General features: G+C 49.8%; 1 protein-coding gene across 2 annotated transcripts; it reads left to right on the plus strand.

Annotated features, from left to right (window-relative positions):
- Window positions 1-414: 414 nt before the first annotated feature.
- usp36 (ubiquitin specific peptidase 36) lies at window positions 415-26193 on the plus strand. 2 transcript variants are annotated; one of them, XM_035398357.1, is made up of 21 exons: window positions 415-564; window positions 11545-11806; window positions 12250-12471; window positions 12899-13009; window positions 14549-14651; window positions 14858-14925; window positions 15585-15655; window positions 15906-15988; window positions 16253-16364; window positions 16704-16844; window positions 17498-17598; window positions 17728-17866; window positions 18249-18596; window positions 19216-19452; window positions 20639-20766; window positions 21108-21779; window positions 22533-22729; window positions 23027-23212; window positions 23677-23792; window positions 24015-24159; window positions 24605-26193. In XM_035398357.1, exons 2-20 carry the CDS (start codon window positions 11554-11556, stop codon window positions 24144-24146), a joined length of 3420 nt encoding a protein of 1139 aa, XP_035254248.1. In that variant the 5' UTR covers window positions 415-564; window positions 11545-11553; the 3' UTR covers window positions 24147-24159; window positions 24605-26193. The 2 variants fall into 2 exon arrangements, with proteins under 2 accessions (XP_035254248.1, XP_035254247.1); XM_035398356.1 differs by lacking the exon at window positions 415-564 and adding an exon at window positions 3547-3699.
- The last annotated feature ends 1045 nt before the right edge of the window (window positions 26194-27238 follow it).

The following is a 27238-nucleotide window of genomic DNA, read 5'->3' on the forward strand; positions in this document are numbered from 1 at the left end:
GTTGCATGTTTACAGGCCTCCTCTTCGACTTTGCGTGCAGATGTTCCGGTGCCACAAGGAGGAATCAGTAATGTGGTCTCGAAAATCCGTCGGTCCAAAAAGAGCATTTGTCGTTCTGATAGAGACGCCTAGTGGCATTGATATGAACTGCATATTTGATTTCGGAAATCCGTGCACGACCATAAAAGTAAACAAATGCTTTGTCGCAGCTGATTATAACACTTAATTACATCGCGGGGTTTGTCTCGCTTCATTGATCGTTAATATGAATTGGGATGGCAGGTATGCCATCCCGCCAATTACTTTATGTAGTATGGATGACTTTTCTCGTTTAATAGCGGCCTGAAGACTGACCCCGTGACTCTGCACACGTGCTGCATGTACACGTGGTCAGTCTGTGCGTTTCCTGATCCTCGGACGGTGGCTCGCAGGGCAAGATTGTTGAGCGGAGAGGTCGTTTGTGTCCATTCTGTTGTAGCTCCCTCGTAACGTTAATTAAACTTGTGCGGACGTTATGTTTTAACAGAACCCCACAGGTCCCTGTGTAACTACCTACGCTTTTAGGTAAGACTGACAAATTAGCCATTTTCACCAACAAATATAGAATTAAAAATAGGCTATTTTGGCACTTGTAAGCCAGACTGATTGTTGTAACTCTTTTTTTGTTTGCAAACTTTTATGGATGCGTTTAAATGCTCGACATAATTGTTCGCTCGTTTACGTAGCTACGATGTTGTAGCAATAAACCGTCTCTGTAGCTAATGACGTCACTGCGATTTCAAAAGAATAGATACAGTAGCCAGCGAACAAACTCTACCTACCCGCTTGCTTAGATAGGGAGCCAAACAAACACATCACATTCGTTAGATGTTGTATCCCATATCTTTAAACCTATATTAGGACTGCAGCTATTGTGACAATGTATGCGTAGAACATAAGCAAAATGTTTTATCATAACAGATACGCAGAACAGTTGATCCTAGAGCGATGTTGTTAGCTAAAACATCCGATGAATGTGGAAGACGCCATAATTAAAGTGCAACACTGGCTGGAATGTTATATGTTAAACTGTTTAATGGATTTGAATGAATAACACGTTTCTTAAATGACAGCCTTGGTAGTGTAATATATGCCTGCTTGCCTGCCCTCGGTGCACTAACCGCCGTGGCTGCCGCTCCGTGTCCGTCCTTGTGGATGCTACATCTCCATACATTTAAGGTTTGTTGCAGTGTTTTCTTAATGTGGTGTAGCGCGCGTGCATCGTGTATTGTGCGCCTACAGGATTACAAATCCGCAGTGAATCTGGGGTAGTAAGGCACGTGATTTATTCCAGCAAAATACATCCGATTCCCCAAGCAACCATATTAGCGGCACCGTTAGAAATGGCATTGTTGTAAACAGTCCAATTTGACAAACATCAGAAAACGCCCCAATGTTTTAGTAGTAAACAGAAGATACAGCAGCGGCAATATCCAGAAGTTCAAATGCTGGGAAAAGCACAGTGGCCTCATTCATTTACATTTACATTACATTTATTTGGCAAACGCTTTCATGCAAAGCGACATACTGTAAGTGCATACCGAAGGTCATTGGAACAACTACAAACACACAGATCAGATAAGGTACGATACTCATTATGTAACAGTTATTCATAGCCATGAACACATGAAGTCCAGTTCTCACAGTAAGCATAGGCTGGTCAGAGACTAGTGTTAAGTCAAACTAGGAGGCATGACAACAAGCTACAACATCAAGACAACGATACAAGTGCAATATAACTGCTGGTTGGAGGCACATCTAACATGAAAGTGGTACAGGAGGTACACATGTGTAACATGAAAGTGCTACAGGAACAAAGTTGAAGGATACAAGTGATTAGAGTGATCCTAGATTGGGAGTGCCCTGCGGAGTGGTGATAGATAGTCCAGGTATAGTCTGAAGAGATGCCTCTTCAGACTACAGCGGAAGATGGGCAGGGCAATGAGTGAGTGGTTCATAGAGACAGGGAGTTTGTGCCACCACTGGGGAGCTAGGGTGGAGGAGCTCCATGGTAGGGACGGGCAAGAATCATTCACCCAGATGGCAGGGGGTGCAAGTCGCCCTGTTGCAGCAGAGTGGACTGGTCGAGCAGGCATGTAGGATTGAACCATGTCCTGTAAGTAGGCGGGAGCTGTCCTGTTGGCAGCAGTGAAGGCGACGGTCAGGACCTGACCCTGGCAGTGACCAGTAGCCAGTGGAGTGACCTCAACAGGGGAGTGACTCGAGAGAACTTAAGAAGGTTGAAGACAAGTCGGGCAGCAGCTTTCTAAATCATCTTTAGTGGCCGTATGGCACAGGCTGGCAGGCTTGCAAGGAGGGTGTTGCAGCGATCAAGACGGGAGGTCACCATACCCTGGACAAGTAGCTGGGGGGAGTACGTGGTCAGGTATAGTCAAATCCTCCTGGTGTTGTACAGGAGGAATCTGCAGGACCGTGATGTTGCCTTAATGTGCTCCTTGAGGTCTAACTGGTCATCCAGGACAAGCCCCAGGCTCTTTGCAAAGTGAGAGGCAGTCACTGTGGTGCCATCAACAGTGACTGAGAGCTCCTGTAGTAGGGAGGTTGATGAACAGCAGCTCAGTCTTGTTGAGGTTGAGTTTCAGATGATGCCTGGCCATCCAAGTTGAGATGTCTGCCAGGCAGGAAAATATTCTCTCATTAACCTGTAAGGCAGAGGGAGGGAAAGAGAAGAAGAGTTGTGTATCGTCTGCGTAACACTGATAAGAGAAGAGGTGTAGATTAATGACTGAACCGAGAGATGTGGTGTATATAGACAACAGCAAAGGCCCCAGTACAGATCCCTGTGAGACTCCTGTAACAAGGGGGTGAGGTGCAGAGACAGACCCCATCCAGGTGATCTGGTAGGACCTATCTGCAAGATAAACAAAATGTGTATCTTGCAGATTGGTCCTACCATTTTGAGCTGTTTCTTGACAGTTTCAAGTGTAGCTGGGTTGCAGTTTTTCCCAGAGGGCAAGGATTGACACTGAGATCAGTTGTACACTTTGTGTTCGCATGCCCTGATATGAAAAACAACCAGCTGTATTTAAATGAATAGTATGAAAACAAAATATGCTCTGTTTAACTCATTTTGGATAAGGATGTGTGCAAAGTGAAAAAATAATGTAATGTGATTTAAGCAAATCTAAAGAATAATTCTGAAACCATGATAAGGAATTTATCAGTACAGTACAGTCTTGCTTATCACTATCACTCAAGCTTATTACATAAGAAGGGATATAGTTCTGCCAATGTGTTGACTGGCTTAATTGTCTATGAAATAGCCTTAAATACTGCTAATATCACAGGCCTTTGAAAAAAGGTGTGCTGGCTGTAACCCGATTATAGCCAGGACAAGACTGACAGGGTGTAGAATCACTAAAGACTCGTAAACAATCTAGTTTAAAATGGATTCCTCAGGAAAGTTGCCAGCGTACCCGCCTCCTGTCCCTTCGGACTGGATGGAAGTGCCACGACTTAAAGGAGTCATTTTCTACCTACCTGCCATATTATAGGCGTACAGCACTGTCAGTTATCTTTGCTCCGCCCTCTCACATTGCAGCATGGAGGATAGAATGTAACAAAATCCAGGTAGCAACTGTAGCAAGGCAAGAGGTGGTGTTCAATTTAAGAGGACATCGTGCTTGGAAGATAAGAAAGGTAAAGACTGAATTTGTTAGGCTATAGTTACTTACATGTTGATACTGTCGAGAAGTGATGCTATGTTACAACGTTTTTCTTTATTTTTGTCGGGCGGATAGGGTGGGGGAATACACATTGCTGCATGAGGAGCGAGCTAGCTGTTCCCTCTGTCGTAGCGACCGAGCAATGATAGCTACCTGCTCAACAGTACGGACCAATCGGATTCTATAGCTGCGTACATTAATGTTAAATTATGACTGATGCTAAAGTTACGGTTTGATTAAAATGTTCGTGATCTCGCTGCGTTGCTCTTTTAAAACTACCAATTGTATATGTATCCTAGCTTGCAAGCTAGCTGGCTAGCCGTCTGACCACATTGTGGTTCTGTAGCTAGCGTGGTGACATGGTGGTTCTTTTCACTGTTGAGGACAGTTCGCAAATCGACCAGAATACGTAGTTATGTATGGTGCTGTAACGTTAGGTAGGCTACTAACATTAATTTGTTGTCATTTAACCAACTACGTAGCAAGTTAATGATTAGGATTGGCTGTTTGAAAATATCTTGCTAACTCGGCTTGTTAGAAATAAAGATCTAAGGTCTTATCAGTATGAGATTTCTACGACAAGCTAGCGGGGGTCAGTTCGAGAGTGTAGCTATGTGCTTGTTAAGGCTCGACTAAGTCGTGGTCACAATGTCGTTTGAATGCAATCGAATTCTCCGGAAAATCGACAATTTTATGGCTTTCGTAATCGCTATAACTAGCGAGCTAACTGTCGTCAAACTACTGGTCTATCTAGCTAAGCGAACGTTTTACTATTTCATTTTGGACTCGGGGGTGATCACCTTGTGTGGTTTGTAAAATATTCGACCCGTGTCGTTTTCAGAGCGCCAAGTTAGCAAAAAACCAGTTAGACTAAGTCAGCTCGTCACTAATTTAGCCAGTGTAACTTGCTACATGTGTTGTGCAGCCAGCGACCATCGTTACACGTGAACATGGTGTTTCACTCGCTGAAGTCGTGTTTCTGGGTAACTGGTTTGCCGTTTTTCGCTTTCACGTCCGACACTAGCTGGTCCGACACTAGCGCCTGACTGCGTAGCTACTACAGTGGGATATGGTTGTAGCATTTAGGTTTTGGTTTTCCTTTGTACATTTTAACGTAGGTAGGCTATAACGTTGCATGCATACATATTGAAATTGAAGTGTTTATATGAGGCAGTCCACACCAAGTGCATTGTGTCCTCAATTTTTTTTTTAGTTTTGTCATCACTTAAGACGGAATTAGCTGCTTTAACAGTTAGTGTTAATTTTTCCCTAATTTATTTTTATTTATTTATTTTTAGCTGAATAAATACCCGTTTTAACACTTGCTTAATTAAGTGACAACAGAGATGAAGCTGTTGATATCTGGCAAGAGCATAATATGTTTCTGTGATAATCTGATATTTGGTTAAACTTAGTGAGCGTATTGATAGGACTGTAGGGCGTCTAACTAAAGCTTGCCTTCAGCCCATTTGGAAAGCGTGCAGGTTTATCTGTCCCATAGCTTAATGTAATGTTGCCCTTTAATTTGTGTAAGAGAGTAATTTCAGTGGAATTGCAGAAGGTGAATGATGCAGGACAATGTAAGTTGACGATTAGCATCCTCCATAAAAAAGATTGTTCGTTCATTTCCACTTTGATTTTTATCGCATGGCCTCTTTTTGTCAGATTTTTCTCTTTGATTTCTTCTGGTGCCCAGCGGTTTCCAGGTCATCCATATGGCTTGGTTGTAATTAAACATGGTCCAGGGAGGCATTGTAGCAGAATGGTGCATGTACAATGCTGTCTTCCATCAAAGTTCTTAGGTAATTAGGTTGGTGAGGTCTAGCCTATATTAATTGCATCCATATCTGTATTTGACATCTGTTGATTTTTTCTTAAAGGTAAATGCGCAGTGTTTAAGGTCATGTTTGTAAGTATGCTTATAGGTGATAAAAGGTGTAGCTAATGATAATTATTTTATAATGTTTATTATTTGGCCCCTCGTCAACACAGTGTTTCACTTATTTAGAATTATGTATTTAGTAAGAACAAAAGACTAAATTTTAGGCCAAGCCATGGTTCTACTTTAAAAAAAAAAAAAAAAAAAGAGCTTGTAGGTGCATGAGTGAAAGTTGATGAAAGTTTCGATATGAGCTGCCGCCTGAATGCTACCACAAAATGGTGCTTCAAAAATATTCACGTTAGATCATCCTTTTTCTGTGTGTAAGCAGGCCTAACTTTGACGCTGCATTGATCTGTGTTCAGTTAACAGCGTATTCAGTCTTAATCGTTTGTGAGCACAGCTGGTACGTAAAGGAGAGTGTCAAATGGGGCCGTCCTGGGTGGGGGTGGGGACGGGGGTGGGGCGGGGGTGTTGGAAACTGCTGGGTGACGTCGTGTGAAAACGCTGAAGATGCAGTGAGTGCGCTTCGGTGCTGGGACATGGTTTTCACGCGTGATGTGTCGCGTCCCCAGGTCATTTTAGTAGAATCGTTCATACTGCCGCGCTGTGATGAATCGCGCGGTCGCGTGGTTTAGCCAAAAGCTGAGCAATGAAACCGAGTGATTCAAAGGCAAACTATGCAGGGGTTTTTTACTTGGAAAATATCATAAAATAACCATGCTAAGACATATCTATGATGCACTGGCAATCTGTCTTTACTTAGTTTTAGCCAAATTCCAGCACCTTTTACCTGTATTTGGGACATTTCTGGGCATTTTCTGTGTGGGGAGGGGTGGGCATGGATACAGAGCGACATAGGTACGGGGGTGACATAGCTCAGGAGGTAAGAGCGGTTGTCTGGCAGTCGGAGGGTTGCCGGTTCGATCCCTGGGCGTGTGAAGTGTCCCTGAGCAAGACACCTAACCCCTAATTGCTCCCAACAAGCTGATTGGTACCTTGCATGGCAGCCTTTCACCATTGGTGTGTGAGTGTGTGTGTGAATGGGTGAATGAGAGGCATCAATTGTAAAGCACTTTGGATAAAAGCGCTATATAAATGCAGTCCATTTGCCATTTACGGAGCCTGGGATCAGATTCCGGAAGTGTTGCTTTTTATCTGCTACGATGATGGATGCTAAGGAGCCAGGCAAAAAGACAAGCTGACGGGACTCGCTCAAAAACTGGAGTCAACCTTGGAATTGCTTTTCCTTGGTGGCGTCAGCTGAAGATCGCCAAGGAGACGAAAAGCTGAGGCTTGTTTTGTGTTAGACCTGTAAGTGACGTTACTTTTAGCTAGCTAGTTATGTTAGGCAGCTAGATGCCTGAGGTTGGGGAGCTTTTGTATTGAATTTCTGTTCTCCCATAAAGATGTCTTCCCCTCTATGGGAAGTGCTGTTACTGTATATAGTTTCGCTAGCTTGGTAATTCACCTGCATTTAGGCTATTTAAATCGGGAACTTAAATGATACAGTATGCATGCTGTCTAGCTGCATGAGCCAACTTGAAAAAGCGAACAAAGTTGAAAACAAAGAGTCTCATCCTCATCAGGGTTTAAGAAGTTCCATGCTAATCCAGATCGCGGAAATGTTTTTATATATTTCCGGATATTGATGTGCTGTTTCTTTTTAAAAATCTAAACTAAATAAAAAATGTATTAGTCCTTAATGTACCAAGATGAGTTTAATTGAGATTGAGATCCATTAAGATAAGAATGGGTTTTTTTCTCTAGGGAGCCCTGACCATGATGAATTTGAATTCATGACATTGTGATTTTATGAATTCAGAATCATCCCTAATCTACTGGTCTGAATTACACTCAGCCGCTGGTTTTTAATTGTGCTGGTAGCTGTCGGGCAATGATTGGCTGAATTTGGCAGTGGAGGAACCACCCTATTGGTCCCTTATCATTGTTTGTGCTCAACACGTCCCCTGGATTCCAGTTTTTCCCACTGTGCATTGCAGAATGCAGTCATCGGATACCTTTTGTACCTTTTACCCATAAATCCCATGATTCCCTGAGGCTATAAAATTCATAGTGCAGAAAATTTATGCAAAATAAATGTGTGAAACAGTCCTGCAAGCCAGTTCAGATGTTTTTCTTGTCAGCAGACGTGCTGCCCTGTGATTGTTAGATGGATAGACAGATGGATTCACGTAAGCATAGGCTGTGTATTGTCACCCTGGTTTGTTTGCAGGTTTATTCTGTATTGCATTAAATGGCTTTGTTAGTCACCCTGTGTAAGCATGTCTGCTAAATGAGTAAGCGTGATGTATGAAATTCATTTAGTAATGTACCTCTTGCCAAATTCACCTGGTTGCTCTCTTTGTTGCTGTCAGAAGCATGTATTTGTGGCTGTCGACAGTGCAAGTGCAGCTGTTACTGTATGGCGCTTCATCACCGTGCTTTCACACAAGCAGATTAAACCATTTCTCCTTCCCGTGTTATTTCGGTGTGAGGTAACGATCTGTCCTCTGCAGGGGGGTAAAAGTAAAGGGGGGGGGGGGGGAAGAGCCCTGCGAGCCTGCCGAGGTGTTTTTTGGTGCGGTCCAGCCCCCGGCCGCGGCCCTCCCTCGGGTTGCGCAACGCCGCGGTGCGCGCGCGCGCTTGTTTACCGGGAGGCCCCGCGGCTGGGAGTGCGTGCTTTTTAAACCCCATTTAACGAGCTTGTCTTTGCAGCCGAGAGCGGGATAATCCCCGAAAACCGGCTTTGCTGCGGCGTGCGCTCCGCTCTCCCCCTGGTCCCGCGGCGGCCGTCCCGCTCCGCTCCGCTCGTCCCGGCCCGGGGTCCGTGGGACGCCACAGCGGCGCCGCGCCCGTCCCTCACGGGGGCCCTGGCACGGGACGTTAGATTACCGGCGCGGTTTTGTACCGGAAATTTCCCCGGCACCGGGTTGCCTGGCGAGCGGCTCACGCCTCACCCGCAGACCCCTCCCACTCATGAGTCACTGCAGTGACGTCACCAGGGTCGCGCTCCGGCTCATCCCCGCCAGCGAGGCCAGCGTTACGCAATGGGCATGTCTGTATACACACGGACACACAGACACACACACACGCATACGTACACACAGACACACAGACATGCACGCACGCACGCACACGCACTCGGGTGCAGGCACTGAGAGTGTCTGCCTCTTTACGGATAGCGGGGAGGACCGGTGTGTCGGCGAAGGCTGGCGTGCTTACCAGTCCCAGGGCCGCGGGCTTCGTGCCGCCCAGCTCGCGTAAGCGTTTGGCGCGATTCGCCTACCGACAGCCGCTTCATTGGTCTGTCGGTGAAAACTAGAAACCCCTTCAGATGACACTGCACCGGACTCCGTCGGGCTCAGTCTTTCACTTTCTGTCTGTGTTGACTGTAGTTTCCTGATCGGACTGCCCACTCACGCCAATCTGCCGTTTTCAAACTGGAGCTCGACGGCACATTCCCAGAGTTCAGCTGCCTTCAGCGTTCCGTCGAGGGGGAGGCTGGGTGTGATTTATTTCTGGAGGTGCGGGATAGTGTCATGGTTGTATTGCTGTTGTACCGACTGAAGGCACGTGCCAGAGAGAGAGCACATCTGATGCTCCGCTGGTGATGCAGATGAAGAGAATTTAAGGCTCAGAAAGCAGCCTAATCACAGTCATCTGAACTTCTATTATTATTCATTTTTAATTTACCATAATTACTAGGAAAACTCACAAGCAGAGCTATGTCAAGACACGGTAACTCTCTAGACTCCAGCTCTCTGCTCAGTCGTCAAGTAGCTTAGTAAGTTGAAATGTATGCTGTTTTATAATTAAAATTTGTTACATTTTCTCCACGCTTATCTACTCTTCCAGTGAATGTGGGAACGTGGTGGTTACTGTAGTAATGTAATGTGAAAGGGCTGTGATTGGCATTGGCCCGCTGTGGCCGGCCAAATATCAGTTACTGATACTGGCTTCCCAGAATTTCCACGGTGCGCACGCCTAATTTTGACTTTCGAATGATTTGTGTGTGCAAAGCCCACTAAAGCTGAATTTGGTGACGGCCTTAATTAGTTTTTTTTTTACACAACTTCCCTGAAGGTAAAAAGGAAGTCATCTCAGAGCTGAAAGCGAGTGACTGGGCATTTATCCCTTCAGTTTAGACCACACTGTGTCATACAAGTGCGCCAGATTTGTCAGATTTTACTCTGACAACATTTTGCTGCGCTGGACAGAAGTGAAACTAAATGCAGTCTGTGATATTCTGTCTCCTTGCAACCGCGCGCGAGTCCGGAGTTCATCTTGATTTATCGGTGGGAGGAGAAGGTTGTTGTCGAACTGCAAGTCGCGTTTCCTGCGTGAGGCAAAGGCGGTCGTTGTGTGTGTGGTATGGGATTTGAGGATGAGAAGCTGATCGAAAATTCTTTCAGAAGCGTGTGTGTCTGTGGGGGGGGGGGGGGGGGGGGGTGGAGTTTGTTGCCAAGCTACCATCCCCCTTGCTGTTTCTTGTTACATCATTGTGGCTGTCTGTGCCCCCCCCCACCGGCTCAGCCATTGTCATTGTAAATCATATCCGTTTTTCCCCTTGAAGGTTGGCTTGCCCTTGTGAGTAAGATGCATGTGGCCCCCACCTCTTAATACAGCGCTGGCTGTGATGAGCAAGCCTGTTATGTTCCGCCCCTCTGCTCTGTGTGTGTGTGTGTGTGTGTGTGTGTGTGTGTCTGTGTGTGCGTGCGTGCGTGCAGGCAGGCACGTGTGTGTGTGTGGTGTGGTTTGTGTGTGTGAGTGCGCACGGGTGTGTGTGTGTGGTGTGTGTGTGAGTGCGCACGGGTGTGTGTGTGTGTGCGCGTGCGCGCGGGTGCTCGGGTGTGTGTCTGAGGGCCTCACTGATTCATTGACTGCTTCTGTAGGGAGTGATGATTGGTTGGGGTGAAAGCCAGCGGCGGCTGTGTCACCGCTGCAGACATGCAGCTGAGGGTACCGAAGCTCCGCCCCCTCGGCTGCTGAGGCGTACTGTAAATGCGGCTCGCTCGCCCTGCTCTGGCGGCTGCGTGCCGATGACATAATCGCCTCTTACCGGCGCTCTCCGCGGCCCGTCCCGTAAGCCAGCCCCCTCGCGACCGCGCTCCCGCCCTATTGGCCCGCCGCCACTTTCCTCTCCGCAGGTTCAGACAAACGCAGATGCCGCCGTTGGCCGCGTACTTGCGTCTGCCAGACACTACAAGGTCAACGGGAGGGGGGTGTTTGTGAATGGTGCCTTCCTCCTTGCGAGCGTGTGGGAGCGACGGCGGGGTTTTGCGGGGCCCGGGGAGGGGGGGGGGGTGGATAGGGTTGAATCTCTGTCCCTGCGGCTGTCTCTGCCCCGTCCGGCCCCCTGCGCGGCTGTCTCTGCCCCGTCCGGCCCCCTGCGCAACCCGGGCAGCCGCTGACGCGGCGTCGGTCTGAGAATAACCCACAAAGTCATTAAGGTCTCCTTGAATGGCTGACGCACGCCAGGCTGCGGCTTCCACGCCCTCGCCTTCTCTCCAATGAGAGGGGGCACTTCCGCCCCAGCAGCCTGGGTACAGAGAGATGTGCGCGTGAACAGGTCTGAGTAAAGCACAGTCGAGCTGGTCAGGTGCTGTGTCCGTGCTCCAGTGCTGTGTCCGTGCTCCAGTGCCGTGTCCGTGCACCAGTGCTGTGTCTGTGCTCAGGTGCTGTGTCTGTGCTCAGGTGCTGTGTCTGTGCTCAGGTGCTGTGTCTGTGCTCAGGTGGTGTGTCCGTGCACCAGTGCTGTGTCTGTGCTCCGGTGCTGTGTCCGTGCTCAGGTGCTGTGTCCGTGCTCCTGTGCTGTGTCCGTGCTCAGGTGCTGTGTCCGTGCTCCGGTGCTGTGTCCGTGCTCCGGTGGAGACGTTCAGGCGGGGCCCGGCCTTGATTGACCCGCTCCCGTGTGTTGTGCCCCGCTCTGGTCCGCAGTGATGCACGATGCCCATAGTGGACAAGCTGAAAGAGGCCCTGAAGCCTGGCCGGAGGGACTCGCCCGACGAGGGCGACCTCAACAAGCTGCTGGCCTCGTCCGCCAAGAAGGTGCTCCTGCAGAAGATCGAGTTTGAGCCGGCGAGCAGGGGCTTCTCCTACCAGCTGGAGAGCCTGAAGAGCAAGTACGTCATCCTCAACCCCAGGAGCGAGAGCGCCGCGGGGCCGAGGCCCGCCGACACCGTCCACATCAAGAGGCAGGGTAGGTGTGGTTGCGGGTTCAAATCTCAAAACCTGCCACCTGTCAGCAGCCCATTGCATGTACATGCACATGCATCTTTTTACTGGGTGCTGTTATACAGAGAGATATTTACTATTTTTGACCCTTAACATGGAATGATTTGGCATTATTCTTGAAGCAACGTAGCGTTCACCAAGTTGCTGTAGAAAAGTTTATGTTAAATGTCCAAGGATATGATTTAAGAGGGTAGATAATGAAATATTATTTATCTGTGTCAGGGAAGGTCAAATAAAGTCAATAGTGCATTGGACAAGGATCGTAAGGTGTGTAATCGGCTGTTATTTAACGAACTGTTTTTGCCTGTGTGTGTGAAGCCAGTGTGCTTTGCTGTGAATGCCTTGACGCTCGGCGCAGTGATGCGGAGTGTAGCTAACATGGCTGTGCCGCCCTGCCCCTCTCCCCAGTGTCGGAGAGCGCAGGCGGGGGCCAGAGCGATGGAATCCCCGCCCCCCAGAAAATGCTGTTTCCCGCTAACCGGCTCTCCATGAGGTGGGAGCGCGTCTACAGGGTGGGGGCCGGCCTCCACAACCTGGGGAACACCTGCTTCCTGAACTCCACCGTGCAGTGTCTCACCTACACCCCGCCCCTCGCCAACTACCTGCTGTCCAAGGAGCACAGCCGCTCGTGTGAGTCAGCCCCGCCCCTTTGCCCCGGCCTTCTCCACAGAGGTGGGAAGTCCAAAAGTCAGAGAGTGCTGCTATGCGTTTCTTCCACCCATTAACTCAGCCAGCTGATTTCACTAATCAGTTCTAAATGCTGGCTGAAGGATTGTGCTGATTAGTAAATCCAGGTAATTGGAACAAATTGGAGCAAAATACTGGGGAGGACTTTTACTTTCTTGAACCTGAATTTTCCACTTCTCCTTTTCCATTGGCCGGTGTGACTGCACCTTGTAGTAACAGGACGTGCCATTGGCCTCCAGGCCCAGGCTAGTTGAGCTTTGTTTGGATGTTGTAGTCCTCGCTGTGTGCACCCCTGTGTTCGCGGGTGACTGTTGGCGGTTTGTGGCTCAGTCTGACGCCTGCGTTTCCTCCTCCTCCTCCTCCTCCTCAGGTCACCAGTCGGGGTTCTGCATGATTTGCGTGATGCAGAACCACATCGTCCAGGCCTTCGCCAACACCGGGAACGCCATTAAGCCCGTGTCCTTCATCAGAGATCTGAAGAGTAAGCATCTTCCCTATGGTGTGCGTGTGCGTGTGCATGTGCATTTGTGTGCATGCGCATGTGTGCGTGTGTGTGTGCGCCTGTATGTGCGTGTGTGTGTGTGTGTGCATGCGCATGTGTGCGTGTGTGTGCATGTGTGCGTGTGTGTGCGTGCGCCTGCATGTGCGTGTGTGTGTGTGTGCATGCGCATGTGTGCGTGTGTGTGCGCCTGTGTGTGTGTGTGTGTGTGTGTGCATGCGAGTGTGAGGCAGGCAGCAGTTTTAAACACATTACAAGAAGAAGCGACGGGAGATGATGCTGAGTAGAATGAATTGGCGTGTGATTAGCACGATAGCGCTCGGCTGCGATGCTGGCACTTCCTGTAGGTGTCCTCTCGTGTGCTCGCCCGGTGATCCCGGTTTCCCTGATTTTGACGTAGGCGGCCGCTAAAATAACTGTGCAGCTTCAATTCCTTTAATTCCCTAGCAGATAAAGAGCCTGTCGTGTAAGAACAAAGGCTCCATAGACGTCCAAAAGAGTCCTACGCAGTCGCTCTGCCAAAAGCCTAAAATGAATCCCAACCTGTGACTCCCAAAGCAGTGAAACGTCGACACTGGAAGGACTAGCTCTGCCTGAAATTGACCTTGTGTGAAGTGCCGGCGGTCCTGGGTGCAGTACACGAGTCCTGCCTGCTCTCCACTGGCGGGCGCTGTGGGGGAGGGGGGGGTGACGTCACCCCCTCCCCTCACAGGATGCGTCACAGCGAATCCATGACGACGGCGGCACACAGAGGAGACGCTCTCTGACTGGCTGCTCACGTGGTGCAGCCCAAGGGGGAGAGCCCCTCCCCCACCCACCTACCCAGGCCTCGCTCTCTTCTCTCGCCCTTTCTCTCTTGCTTTCTCATTTTCTCTCTCTCTCTCTCCCTTGCTCTTTCTCCTCTCTCTCCCTCTCCCCCCCCTCACTCTCCCTCTTCTTCTCTCCCTCATATTCTCCCTCTCCCCCCTCTCTCCCTCGCTCCCTCTCTCCTCCTCCTCCTCCTCCTCCTGCTGCTGCTGCAGTGACCTCTCTCTCCTTGAGACTGCGGACTGGGAATATCTGGCACAAATCCCCAGCAAAGGCAGCAGTGTCACTGAGGCTCAAAGGCTGCTCTCTCTGTCTGCCTTTTTAGTCTCTTTCTCTAGCTCTCAAACCCTTGCTTTCTTACGTTCTTGGCTACTCATTTCTTCTGAAAGAACCAGATTCTCTTTGCTCCCGGCCCATTCTGTACAGGGCTGAGTGGGCCTGCTGGTGTTTGTGTGAGGATTGAGTCTGTTCAGAACGGTCCCTGACGGGTTCAGGACAGGTCCCGGCTCGTTCAGAGCACATCCCGAATGTAACTCGTGAGGTTGAAGCGCTTGTGCCCGGGTGCGGACCAGGTCCGAGCCGGTCGTGGGGTCAGCCGCTTCGTTCCTCTCGCCTGACCGCACGCAGCGTTTAAGGAGGCCCTCGTTAGGTAACGCTAACGGCTAACGGTGTCACGTGGCGTAACCCAGTTTCCCCCCCCCCCCGTTTTCGCAGAGATCGCCCGCCACTTCCGGTTCGGGAGCCAGGAGGACGCCCACGAGTTCCTGCGCTACACGGTGGACGCCATGCAGAAGGCCTGCCTGAACGGCTACCCCAAGTAAGCCCCGGGTGCCGGCGACGCCCGCGCCCCGATCCGCGCGCGCGGACGCGCAGCGCGGCTGTGTCTTGTGCCGCTGACGTCGTCTGATTGGGGGAAACTGCGGCTTTGCATAAGGGTTAACGGCATAAGTGCACAACTTCATAGCGAGTGCTTTGTAATCTGTAAGATTAAAAGGCTTAATCGTCTCTCTGTTGCTCCTGTAGGTTGGACAGGCAGACCCAGGCCACCACACTGGTCCATCAGATCTTTGGGGGTTATCTCAGGTCACGAGGTACAGTGACGTGCTTCTGTCAGTAGAGAGCAGTGGATAGTTCTTTACTGCCTCATAGGTGACTTAACCACTCGACAAAAGATAGTTAGTCACCGGATTTGCCAAACGTTCGGTGAAACGACATGGCCGCTACAAGCCAGAACATTTACTCTTGTGTTTTCAGTTTCTCCTATAACATTTAAAAAAAAAAATCTTCTCACTAGTGGTGACTTGGTTAAAGGAAATTCCCTCAGATTTGCATGCGGGAAGTTACCTGGTCCTGTGCCTTTAGTTTAGACACTCTTTTTAGCGTAACAGCTAACGCGTAACATTTCTGTCAGTTTCGTTCGAACTTGGCGCAGTTTCAGCACTGTACGTCAGGAAACTGCTGAGCGAGTTGCACGTTGACTGGTTGCAAGGGCACCGTTTCTGTTGTAGGTTAAAGAACATTGCAAGTGCGAGCTGACCCATTTTCCTCGTGAATTATTATGCGCGTTTTATTACGTAGACGTTCAGCGGCCTTTTTGTTGTACGTCTCTCTCTATCGCGTATGGGTCATGTGGTCATTGTTTGTGCTGCCTGGCCCCTGGGATTGCTGCTTGCAGCTGTGTTTTGCATATGAATCATTGTCTTTGTGTGCCTTTATGACTTTTTTTGTGCACATGGATTTTTCTCTGCAGTGAAGTGCTCCATTTGTAAAAGCGTATCGGACACCTATGACCCTTACCTGGACATTGCTGTGGAGATCAGGGTAAGCCATGGCATGCTTCTCCATTATGAGTTAACGCTTTTTGCTTGAGTTTGCCGAAAAATTAGTTGTTCGAACAGGATTTGTGGAATTCTGTGTTTATTTAAATAAATATGCCATTCCTTGAGATTAAATCTCAGTGAAAGATTTTGTAGATTTTGTTGCAGTCATGGCCCCCACAGTTTGCTGTGGAGCTGGCTGACTGACTGACTGACTGTCTGTCTGTCCATCCATCCATCCACCTCTCTTTCAGCAAGCGGCGAACATCGTCCGGGCCCTGGAGCTGTTCGTCAAACCGGACGTCCTGAGTGGAGAGAACGCGTACATGTGTGCTAAGTGAGTGCTTCTCCGTGCTCGAGGGTTTCTCGTAAACGCCGTCAGGATAGCTTCAGGCTTCTTACAGAAACCTTAAGGAAGCTTGGAAGCTTGGAGGCTTTGTCGGTGTCAGTGGGGGGGCAGTCCACATTGTGATATCCGCGAGCCCGTACGCAGCCGTCCGTGTCGCCTGGCCCCTCCCACACCACCGTGCGTGTCCCGCCTCTGGCTCGCCCGCTGTAAAGGTTTTTTTTCATTTGCTCGTTTTACGTCGTTTGTCTTCAGGTGTAAGAAGAAAGTGCCGGCGACCAAACGCTTCACCGTCCACCGCACCTCCAACGTGCTGACGCTGTCGCTCAAGAGGTTCGCTAACTTCAGCGGCGGGAAGATCACCAAGGTGATTCTGAGGATTACCGCTACATTAGTTCCCTCCAGTGAAGTTAAGGCTGCTAGCTGTCAGTAAGATGCACCTCCTGTCTCGTACAGGAGCTAGCTCTCTCCTGTAGAACTGTGTGGCTGTAGTGTGTAAAATAGTCACTGGTTCACTGGTCATAAGGAAGTGCGCATTATTTGGCTACACATGTCCTTCTCTATGGTTGTGCGTGTTTCCTTACGATCGGTCATGGTGAAAGTGGCATGCTCTTTCTTGGTGTTGAGAATTTGTGACCAACAGAACTTCAGACTTTGGTTTAATTTCCCTCTGTCAGAATGAATTTTCTCTGTGTTCTCCCTCCAGGATGTGGGTTACCCAGAATTCCTGAACATACGGCCCTACATGTCTCAGAGCTCAGGGGACCCAGTCATGTACGGCCTGTATGCTGTCCTGGTGCATTCTGGGTACAGCTGTCACGCCGGGCACTACTACTGCTATGTCAAGGTGAGATGCACAGGATGCTGTTGCCTAGAGACAGGGTTTTGATGCTAGCTGGTTTCATAGTAAGAGAAAGTACTTTCCCGGGTTTTGTCACATAGGGAAGTAAACAATGCATTGTTTCTTAAAATGTGTCGACAGGCCTTAAATCTTGCATCATGGAAAGTGGTATATTCCACTGTCATGGAAATTTGTAGTCATGGGGGAAAAAGTAAATTCCTTTCGATGTGCCATCAAAAAGAATTTGTAAGAAATTTTTGAAATTTCACGTGCAGCAACCTAAATACATCCATCTTTGTTGCTAGCTTAGCACCATGATGTCATCTGTTGTCAGGTCTAGCAATGTCAGAATGCTGTTACTGCTAACTAATTGGCTAGCTTGCTGGTTTGTACTTTGAATCCCCTGCCAAAGGGCGCTGGTGACTCATATTTATTGCTCAGAGTGGCTGCAGGTGTGCGTCCAGTCTGAGAATAAGCAGTCTGAACAGTCAGCGTTTTCCATCTTCAAAGTTCACGAGACCTTGACTGTTTCGGCCATACAGTAATAATCCTTAAGTCCTGAAATATTTAAGGTGAACCCATTTGAAAATGAAAAGGAAAAATGCCGGCTTGATGGAAAGGTCAAGAGCTCATTGGATCCCTCAATCGATCTTCTGCAGGCCAGCAACGGGCAGTGGTACCAGATGAACGACTCAATGGTTCATTCCAGTAACATCAAAGTGGTCCTCAATCAGCAGGCCTACGTCCTCTTTTACCTGAGGTAATGAGGAGGCGAACTCCTGAGTCCGAGTGGCTTTGTGTGTGCGGGCGGAGGCCCCTTGCGATGCCTCGCCCCGGGGGGAAGCATCCGGAATGCCTTCGGGACACGTTGTTCTGTCTGGTGCCGTAGAATCCCCGAAGCGAAGAAGAACACGGACGGCCCGGTGATCAAGGCGGGGGCGCTGCACGCCGGGAGGAACGCCATGACCCCCGAACAGCTGAAGAAGGCCACCCTCAACGGGTCACTGTCGTCGCCGCAGGTTACCAAGGTATGGGGCATGATGGGGTTTTTGCTGTACGCATTTCACCTGCACAGGCTTAAAAAAAAAAAAATATATATATGAATAAAAAATTAAATCTATAAGCAGAAAAGTAAAGTTTTTGTCACTGGTGGCAGTTGAGAAACCTCACTGACAATCATGTGACATAAAACCCTTTATGATGACGGGTGTGCATTCCGCTGAGTGTTTTGGATCGTAAATGTGCAAAACCGATTATGAATGCAACTGTTTATGAATGCATTGTACAAATGTAAGTTTCGATCATTGAGTTTGATCTTTCTGGAGTGTTCTAAATCCTGTGAGAGTCTCACAGGCCTGGAGTTGGAAGCTGAGCTTGTCTTCCTGTTGTCCTCCCTGGTTTCCTGTGCAGAAGCTGGACCCCTCTCAGCTGCGGAAGATCCAGTCCATGGATGGCGGGGTCGGGGTCCCTGTGCCCCGAGGCGGCGGCGGCGGCCCCTTGCCCAAGCTGGCTAATGGCATACCCTCGGGCCACGCCCCCTCCAAGCCGCCGGGCCCCACCCTGATCGAGGAACCCTTCAAGAAGCTGAAGAAGCCGTCGCCGCAGACGCTGGGCCGCAGCGCCACGCCCGCCCCCTCCAACGGCCTGAGCAGGGCGGACGGCGAGCGGAGGCCGGGGTCGGAGGTCAGGGGCCTGGCTGCATCTACCTCAATGAAGTCCCTGTCCGACTCGTCCTCCGCAGACAACTCCGATTCCAAGGTAGCGTGTCTGCGCCTCCCCCTGTCTGTATACTGCACGGAGCTTACAGCCGCGTGGGATCAGACATACACCCACCCCTGTACAGGCCCCGCCCTGCCCCGACCCCGCCCCACCCTGCAACACCCCGCCCCACCCCAAATTTACCACTCTCATCACGCCCTGCCTTCCTGCTTTTCATCAACCTCACCCTGTCCGATTGTGAAATGGTGCCACCTACTGGTCAGGAGCAGGAGCGCATGTGTTGTACTGTCAGTGTGGGCCAATAGATTTTCCATGTCCCATTTTAACTGCGTTGTACATTTTCACTTGAGGATGGAATAGAACACTGAGTGGTGTTTGCTGCTTCCCTTCTGGCAGTGCCTGGGGTAGGGGGGGCTGTTCTCCTCCGTGGAACTTGCTGAGGGGGGGGGGGGCAAGGGCGTTAGAGTAATGTAATGATTGGGGACCTGGCCTTGTAACTCAAAGGCTGTGGTGCTGCCATGGTGACCTTGTGCAAGGTACCCTGAATTGCTTTAGTAAATGTGGTGTGTGTAAGAGTGTGCTAAAGGCTGAATGTGGGCTTGGTGGTGGTGGGGGGGTCACGCTGTGTCTCAGTTTGCGGTTGCGCTGTGCCCTCCAGGACTGCGGGGGGCCCCGGAGCGCCCCTGCCGGCGACCCGGCCGCCCAGAGGAGCGGCGTGAACGGGACGGCCTCCCCCAGCCGCTCGGCCGAGGGGTCCAAGGGCCTGGAGCACAGGGCCGGAGACGACCAGAAAACGGTCAAGTTAAAACCCCAGGCCCTCACCAACGTCACCTCCGAACCCACCAGCACCATGTCGCCCCCGCCCGCTAAGAAACTGGCCCTGTCTGCTAAGAAGGTGAGCGGGCGGGGCGGGGCGGGGCGGGGAGGGGGGATCCGAAGCGGCCGGCGTGCGCTAGCTGACGTAGCTTGGGCCTGAGTGTCACAACGACCTTCACAAAGGTCGAAAATGGGGTACTAATGAAGACAGCGGTGTGGGTTAACTTGTGTAGCAAAGGTCTGTGTAAGTTCATCACAGACTGATTACTGACTGATCACTTCCATAGCCTCTGCGGGGCTGCTCACTAGCCTACATAGATTTTGGCTTGACTCTCACCAGGACTGCTTGATTCAGTTAGAAACTCGCATAGCAGATTACCAACAGCAAGCTAGTTTACCTCCAACATGGAACGTTTTGAGGAACGCTGTGGAATATTCTGGCGAGATTCACATTTGCGTTAAATGATGTCATGACAAGAATGTTCCTCAGACAGTGTGTGAACATGTTTACTGTGCCCAACGAGTTCTGTCAAAGCCACAGAAGTGTTCCAGGTGTGTTACACGCAAACTTACTGCTAACCTCCACAGGTGCGGCTGATTTAGTGATGGAAAAGTTGAAGAGTAGTGTAGCTACTGAAATGCCAAATTTGGTGCACGCTGCAGTATTTACCAATGAAATTTATATAAATGACCATAATTGTCCGTTCACTATTAAAGTAATTCTTAATTGGAATGAAAAATGGAAAAATGTTCAGAGAGTGATACTGCAACGTTCCTAGTGATTTTAAAATGGTATTCAATAGACAGTACAAATGTCTGTTTTACTCTTACATTTCTGAAATGTTCTGTCTCCCATATGGTATTAGGCCACCCAGCTAATGAGTATTTCCTGCATTCCTGAGATGTGTTTTTTGTTGTGCTGTTTTTGGGGTCCAGTGTAAACGGTACCCAGCGACAGCTACACGTGTGCGCTGTGTGTTGAATCTCTTGGCTTGTTTTTTAGTCTTTTTCTTTTTCTTTTGTTCTTCAATTTTCTATTCCTTTCTTCTAACCATTTCTAATTCTTCTCTGCCATACCCTCTTCTGTTTTTTTTTTCCTCCTCCCCCGTTCCTTTCCTTGTCCGTTTCTTGTTTTATCCCCGCCCCTTCCTTGCCCTTTTTTTATTTTTTATTTTTTTAAACCCCTCATTTTTTCACACGTTCATGGCTGCGTTTTATTTTTTTTCTTTAGACCACCAAGTTTTTATTTATGTCAATAACTGCAGGCCAGTCCCAGCTGGAGCCCGATCAGCAGTGAGGCTCCGCTTCCCCCCGCACGCCATCCGTCCAGAGACCCCACGCATCCCGCACACCTCCACCCCCTCATCTCCGCTCCTCCCGCGCGCGCTAACAGGTAGGCCCTGCGAGTGCTCGGTCGCCGCTGCGCCCCCCCCACCCTACCCCCCCTTCGAGCGGAAACCGCTCCTTCTTCCGTGAAACGTCCCCACGTGTTGCTGCAATTCACATTTATTGTGTGTGTGTGTGGGTGAGCTTCCTAAACCCCTAATGAGCCTACATGTTTCCATGTCTTTATTATGTACCATGTGTCTCTACTGTTTATGTCCTTTGATGTTACATTGGTATGTGACTTGACTGAAACGTAATAAACTGTGTGTGTGAGTGTGTGTGTGTGTGTGTCTCACGGAGTTGCTTGACTGTTTCCTCTTTTTTTTTTACTCTGCCTCTTTGATTCAGGGCTGCTCCATTCCATTTGCCCAAACCCCAATTGCCACCCACACCCCAGCCCAGCGCAGACCCCCCCCACACCCCCCTGTCCTCTGCTCTGCCGAGGCCGCCGCCCACCTTCTCTGCTCAGACCAATGGCTTTCTCCCACACCCTCTGAAGACCCCCAGTCCGGCCTCTCTCACGCGAGGCCCCGCCCCCGAGCCTGCCGGCCCCGCCCCGCAGAGGAAGAAGAAGAAACACAAGCGCCGCCACTCGGAGATGGAGGCGGAGACACCGCCGGCCGCCGCGCAGCCCGAGCGGGAGGCGGGACAGCCGGAGGCCGACCGCAAAAAGAAGAAGAAGAAGAAGAAGAAAAAGAAGCGGAAGAGAGAGGAGGAGGAGGAGGAGGGGGAGTGTCCCAGGAGCCCCGGGGAGATGGCGCAGTCGCACCTGGAGCCTCCGGCCCCGCCCCACCCCTCTCAGGAGGAGGACTGGTGTCTGGGGGAGCCCTGGACCATCTCCCCCGCACCTGCACGGGCGCAGACACAGCTGGAGCAGACGCAGACGCAGCCAGAGCAGACGCAGACACAGACGCAGACTCCCAACGCGGGACAGCAAGCCGCAGACGCGGTCAGGAAGAAGAAGAGAAAACGCAAGGACAGACAGGAAGAGGAAACGGTCTCTTACCCTGCCCCAGAAGGGTATGTGTTTCACAAGAAGGATTCTTCCAGCTCAGCAGTCCCAGATATGAGCACCTTTTCGACCTTTTCGAGCAGTAGGGCAGTGGTTTGGGAAGTGGGCCTGTAACTGCCTAGTTTGCAGGTGCTTGTTAAGGTATGGCTGTGCCTTTTTGGCCTTGAGCAAGGTACTTAACCTGAGTTACTTCTGTAATTATCCAGCTGCATTTTATGTCAATCGTAAGTTTCTCCTGATAAGAGCATCTAGCTAAAAAAATTTATTTTAAGTAAAATAAAAGCACAGAGTGAAGCTTAAATTAAAGAGCTGTTGGATCTTAGGGACTGGCAGTCTGTCATTTGGCTCCGCACCTGAAACAGTCTGGATAGACAGGCCCTCTTCTGTGAAATAATACACAGGGAGGATTTACTTACAGGCTGTATTGATCTTGCTCAGTTTTGGAGCATTTAGTTTCACTTCGTTATTCTGAGGGAAACTTGCTGGGAGGGAACGCCATTTTAATGAAATGGCTTACCCACGTCCCCCACAAGGAAATGAAGCACACTAAATTAAGGGCCAAAGATGGGATAGAACCTTGGTGTAGATTTTACAGAACGAGTAAAGTATGTGAACTGAGAACTACAGACTGCATAAATGCTGAGTTTGTTGTTAAATATAAGTCGCGTTTGTGTTCATGTGCAAGTCAAAACAACCTGGTCTTTTAATGGACGGTTCCATGTAATTAATGTCAAGCTGTTTCCTTTTCCTCTGCATTTCAGCTCCAGGATGGAGGGAGGAGACACTGGGACAGAGCTGAAGAAGAAGAAGAAGAAGAAAAGGAGGCTGAAGGAACACTTGGAGAGATGCGGAGAGAAGGGCCAGAGAGCGAGCGATCGGGAGCACACGGACGCAGGCGCAGTCCTCCCGCCACAGGGGGGCGCCGTCGAGGCAGGGAAGGCCCCCGTCTCCAGCTCAGGTAGCCACAATGCCGCAGCCTCTGCCACTGATGCCACTCAGCCGTCAGTCAACGGTGAATGTGACATTCGAACAGGTTTCCCACGTGTTCATTGTTTGATTGCTGCTATTAGCAATGCTTGGTCACTGTGTTGGCGGCGTGTGTTCTGACAGTGTTTTGTACTCCAAGGCTGGGGCTGTTCAATAATTGATAGGTTCTCGCCGTGCTGAGTGCATGATGCTAATGGTTGGAGTGGTGCAGGCCACGTTTCTGGCATAGCGCGGGCCCCCGCCGCTAACTTCCTGCCCCGCCCCGTAGCCGCAGTGTTCGTGTGGGACAGCCGGGTGAGGGACGGGTATAGGCGCCTGCAGGCGGACCCCGCTGCGGAGGAAGGGGGAGGACGCGGCCCCCGCCCCGCTGCCACGGGCTGGGACGGCGCGCGGACCGGCGGCGTCGTGGAGGAGCTCCTCAGGAACTCCGCGGACACGGCGTACGGAACGCAAGGTGAGCGGGCGCGGAACGTTCCGGAACGTCGGCGTTGGCGGAGCTGTGGCGTGGTGCGGGCCGTGAGGTTGTGGCGTTTCCACAAAGGGAGCGGGCAGAAACCGGGGACGTGCGTTCGCTGTCACATTCTTTTAACGGCATGTTAAAAATGCAGGCTTTTGAGGGCTACGCGAATAGGCTAGCTCCTTTCTCTTTCCTGTTTTGCCTGGTGCTTCCGAGTTAATTGTCTTCACTAGACTTGCAGAACTCCCCGATAATTTTACGCAATTTTAGCGTGATAATAAGAGTACCTCAAATCTGTGCCTTTGCTTTCTTCTAGGCCATATGGGCCTTATGGTGCCTTATAGGCAGTGTGGTAAAATGACACCTGTTTATACAGCCAGCTTCGCTGGATGCTGTGGACGGCAGGGTGTGGGTTGTAACGGGACGTCCTGTCCCCCGTGTGTGCGTGTGTCCGTGTGCAGTGCTCAGCTGGGACGGGGACGTCTCTGCTATCAGCAGGGATGCGGCGGACGACGCGCGGCTCTCGAAAATGGACACCGTGATCGACGAATGGGACGAGGACTTCGACAGCGGGAAGGTGAGAGGGAAGCCAATCAGACGCCCGCACTGAGGGGCGTGTCCAACCTCCGCGGTAACCCTGGAGGTTTTCACTGCATCCACAGCGCAGCGCTAAAATAACGTTTCTGTCAAACTCAGTTTTGCGCTGTGGGCGGAACTGCTCTGTGAACGAACGTAGTCCAATCACGCGCCAATGATTTTACTCTTCTCCGTATGTCTGTCTGTCTGCGCGTATGCACAGGTAAAGAAGGTGAAAAAGTACAAGAAGGAGAGGAGGAGGAGTTTTAATGTTTTCCAGAAGATACAGGACCGGAAGAACATGTGGTCTGTCACACCAGGAGGGAAGAAGGGTTGCCTGGGATACCGCTACTGACCAAGAGAACCAGGTGAGTCCGAGCGCACGTCCTGATAGGCCGAGTGTAAATAAGGTGGCAGCGATCACACGTGCGCGAGTCACATACTGAGATACTGACGAGAGCATCCTGAGAGAATGCCTAAATCTCAGAGCGTTCCAGCCCTGAGGAAAGAGACCTTTTAGAAAGGGATGCTGCAGCACGGTCGGGGATAAGCTGTCTGTTACCACATAAAAACATTTCTGCTGCGCTAAGCACTTTGCTTGCTTCGTCAGATTTACTGCGCCAAAGAGTTTGACTAAGCAGAAATCCGAAGCACAGTGCCTTTTTTAACCGTCACTCACTTAGAACGCTAGAATTACTGTCAAGCCCTTACAGACTTGCTCGTAATCATGAAGTACCAAGCCACGAATGCAGGACTCACTGATTGGTTGGTTGGTTGACCTGGTTTCAGCACTTCTTTTGTGTCTCCTCCCAGTTGGCATGTGGGATGTTTTAAGACGGGGGTCGTCCTCTGTGGCTCTCCGCTCGAAGGCGAGGGGCCCTGCCAGAGGCTGGCGCTGCCGTCTGCCCAATCGGACCAGAACTTGGCCGGGGGGGCGGTCCTGCGGTCCGGACCACGGCGCTGTGACGTCTCCACGCGGCCCGCGGCCTCCTCTGAGGTTCTCTGCTGGGGGGGAAACGAGCGGAACCGGACAAGTCCGACACACGGGCGGCTCGATCCGGGCTAATCCGGGCTAATCTCGGGCAATCTGCCACGAGTGCTGGAAAATGCTACCACAGTACAAGGCCTGAGTGCGCCGGTTCATTGATCCAACCATTTAACGACTAGGCATGAATGAGTCGGCTCACCGAGGGCGTCACAGCCATCTTGTACTGCGGTCGTCATGGCGGCATGTCACGCGTCCCCGTTTTGAGTGGAAGTACTGCAACGCGATCTCCTTCATTCACCCAAGACTTCCACTCTCTCCGAGAAATACTCAGACGACGTTAAAAATGAAATCTCGGCTTGCTGATATCCTTGCTTCTGTCATTTCTGAACATTGTGACCGTTAGTTAATTGAGCTTTTAAGTCTTTCGTAAAGGCCGGCGGGTCAAGCTGTGTTTGACCGAACGTGCGCCATGTTGCTCGTGAAGTCTTGGTGAATGAGGGGGAGCGCGAATTTTGAATGTGAGAATGAGAATGAAATGGGAGTGTTTTGGGTGCACAAACGAGGGCAGTGCTGTACAACCAAGCTGTCAACAGCCTGCCGCCACCTAGCAACCAGGAGCAGGCTGTTACAGTCTTTCATGGCCGCAATCCTGCTAGCTGCGAAGTTGCCTGTGGTAATGGTAATCTTGCGTACACCTGGAACATCTGGCCAAGTGACCTCCTTTCCAAAAAACTACCCCCGACAGTCGAAGAGTGAAAAGTTAGGAAAGTCAGAAGGTTTCTGAAATCTGCGACGCCCTCAGTTACCTGTTCTCGACTTCAAACCGGGAGTGGTGTTACAGTTTAACCACATCCTTCCCCCCCCACCCATGGTGACACACCCTTGCTGAAACTGCGGAGGCCACAGTTGCTAACTGTGACTTTGAGTTAAGGCAGGCTTTTGGAGCCTCAGGGTTGTTGTGGGCCCCGGCTGCAGGTGAACGCTTTGCAGGAATGCTTTTGGCCACTGAAAGGCTTGCGCCTGGCGACCTTTTCTTTTTTGTTTGTTTGACTGTTTGTTTCTTGAATTCTTTAAAAGTGTAATTTTGTTCCTTTGCCAAACATGCTGTAAGGCACGTGTGCGTTGCCCATACAGTTAAGTTTAACACGTGGAAAAGAGGGGTTTTGGACTTCATTTTTTGTTGTTACTGTTGATGAATTCCATGCATGTAATAGTTTTGTTGAATTCAGTTTTATTTTTCTATGTGAATTGTACATCCAAATAATCATACATTTGGAAGATTTATATTGAAAGGATAGTCTTGACACCGAGGATAGATTTGGATTAATTTACTTGTTTGACCGTGTACAAGTAAATGGTACAGAAATTTAAAAAAACACGGCAGGATATTTAAAAAAAAAAAAAAAAAAAAAAAGTGTGCAGAGCAGATCTCCCCGTGGTACCTAAACCGCAGGACCTGAGACAGACAGACACAAACAGGAAGCTGCTCTGTGAATCCGTTCTCCAGCTAGGCCTTCAGACCGCTGCTCAAGTTAAAACAACTTTTTTTTTTTTTTAGGCAAGCAGAGTTGAGGTGAAGAATCTGCTTTTCATCACCGTGAAAATTTTATGGAGTTTTAATTGCGTTTCTCTCTTCCGCCTGTGAAGAATGTATTTAGATTCATTGTTTCACGGTTAATGGACAGACACAATTAAAATTTAATCGGCTAAATTCTTAAGGCTGCAAATTGGATCTTTTTCATTATTGAGGGAACGGCGTAGCTAACGGTTGGCTGTGTGCATGTGCTTCATGCTTGAGATGCAAAAAAGGCTCAGGTTGATATGAATATGTATTTCATGGATTACATATCCATTGTATCAAACATATCTTCAGTAATTCCAATTAATATGCGTATGTGAGAGGGGATGTGTGTAAACTTAATTTATTCAGTCCAGTTGCGAGGAGGATTACTTAAAATGACTCATTTCCCATAACCTTCCCATTATTATTTTAAGATTAAATAAGCTGAATGTTTGAACGTTATATCAGTGGAAATCTTTAAGTTAACATCAAACTTCTTTGTGTTTGGATAAAATCAAATTAGTTGGATCTGCTGCTATTTTTCTGCATCTTTTCAGGACGACGATCTTCTAATGCAATGCCTCCTTTGTTTTCACGTTCGTCTTTCTCTTCCTCCTGCAAACCGTGCCTCTTGAACTCATTACCATCCTCATTTTAGTTTGAGAATTTTAATTTGGGTCTGAATTGAGGTAAAGATGCTTTGGTTTGGTGACGCTTTTAGGACTTCTTTTTCTGTTTTCTCTGTGGCCTGGTGAAACTTGTGTACCATCTTGCCAAGGTGCTGGATCTTTGGTCATGACCTCATGTCCTGTTGGTGGACACAGGTTTGTTCCCAGAATCCACCAGCACCCTAGGGCCAGTATTCGCTGAGAGGACACGAGCAAGGATAAATACTAAA

This window comes from Anguilla anguilla, chromosome 17 (assembly GCF_013347855.1).
Source record: "Anguilla anguilla isolate fAngAng1 chromosome 17, fAngAng1.pri, whole genome shotgun sequence".
Lineage (NCBI taxonomy): Eukaryota > Metazoa > Chordata > Actinopteri > Anguilliformes > Anguillidae > Anguilla > Anguilla anguilla.

Excerpts from the sequence above, each read along its gene's own strand:
- usp36 (XM_035398357.1), top strand. The coding sequence starts at position 11,554 with ATGCCCATAGTGGACAAGCTGAAAGAGGCCCTGAAGCCTGGCCGGAGG. Across the intron at positions 15,656-15,905 it reads ACATTGCTGTGGAGATCAGG|CAAGCGGCGAACATCGTCCG; the intron begins GTAAGCCATGGC and ends CCTCTCTTTCAG. Across the intron at positions 22,730-23,026 it reads GGCCCCCGTCTCCAGCTCAG|CCGCAGTGTTCGTGTGGGAC; the intron begins GTAGCCACAATG and ends CCCGCCCCGTAG.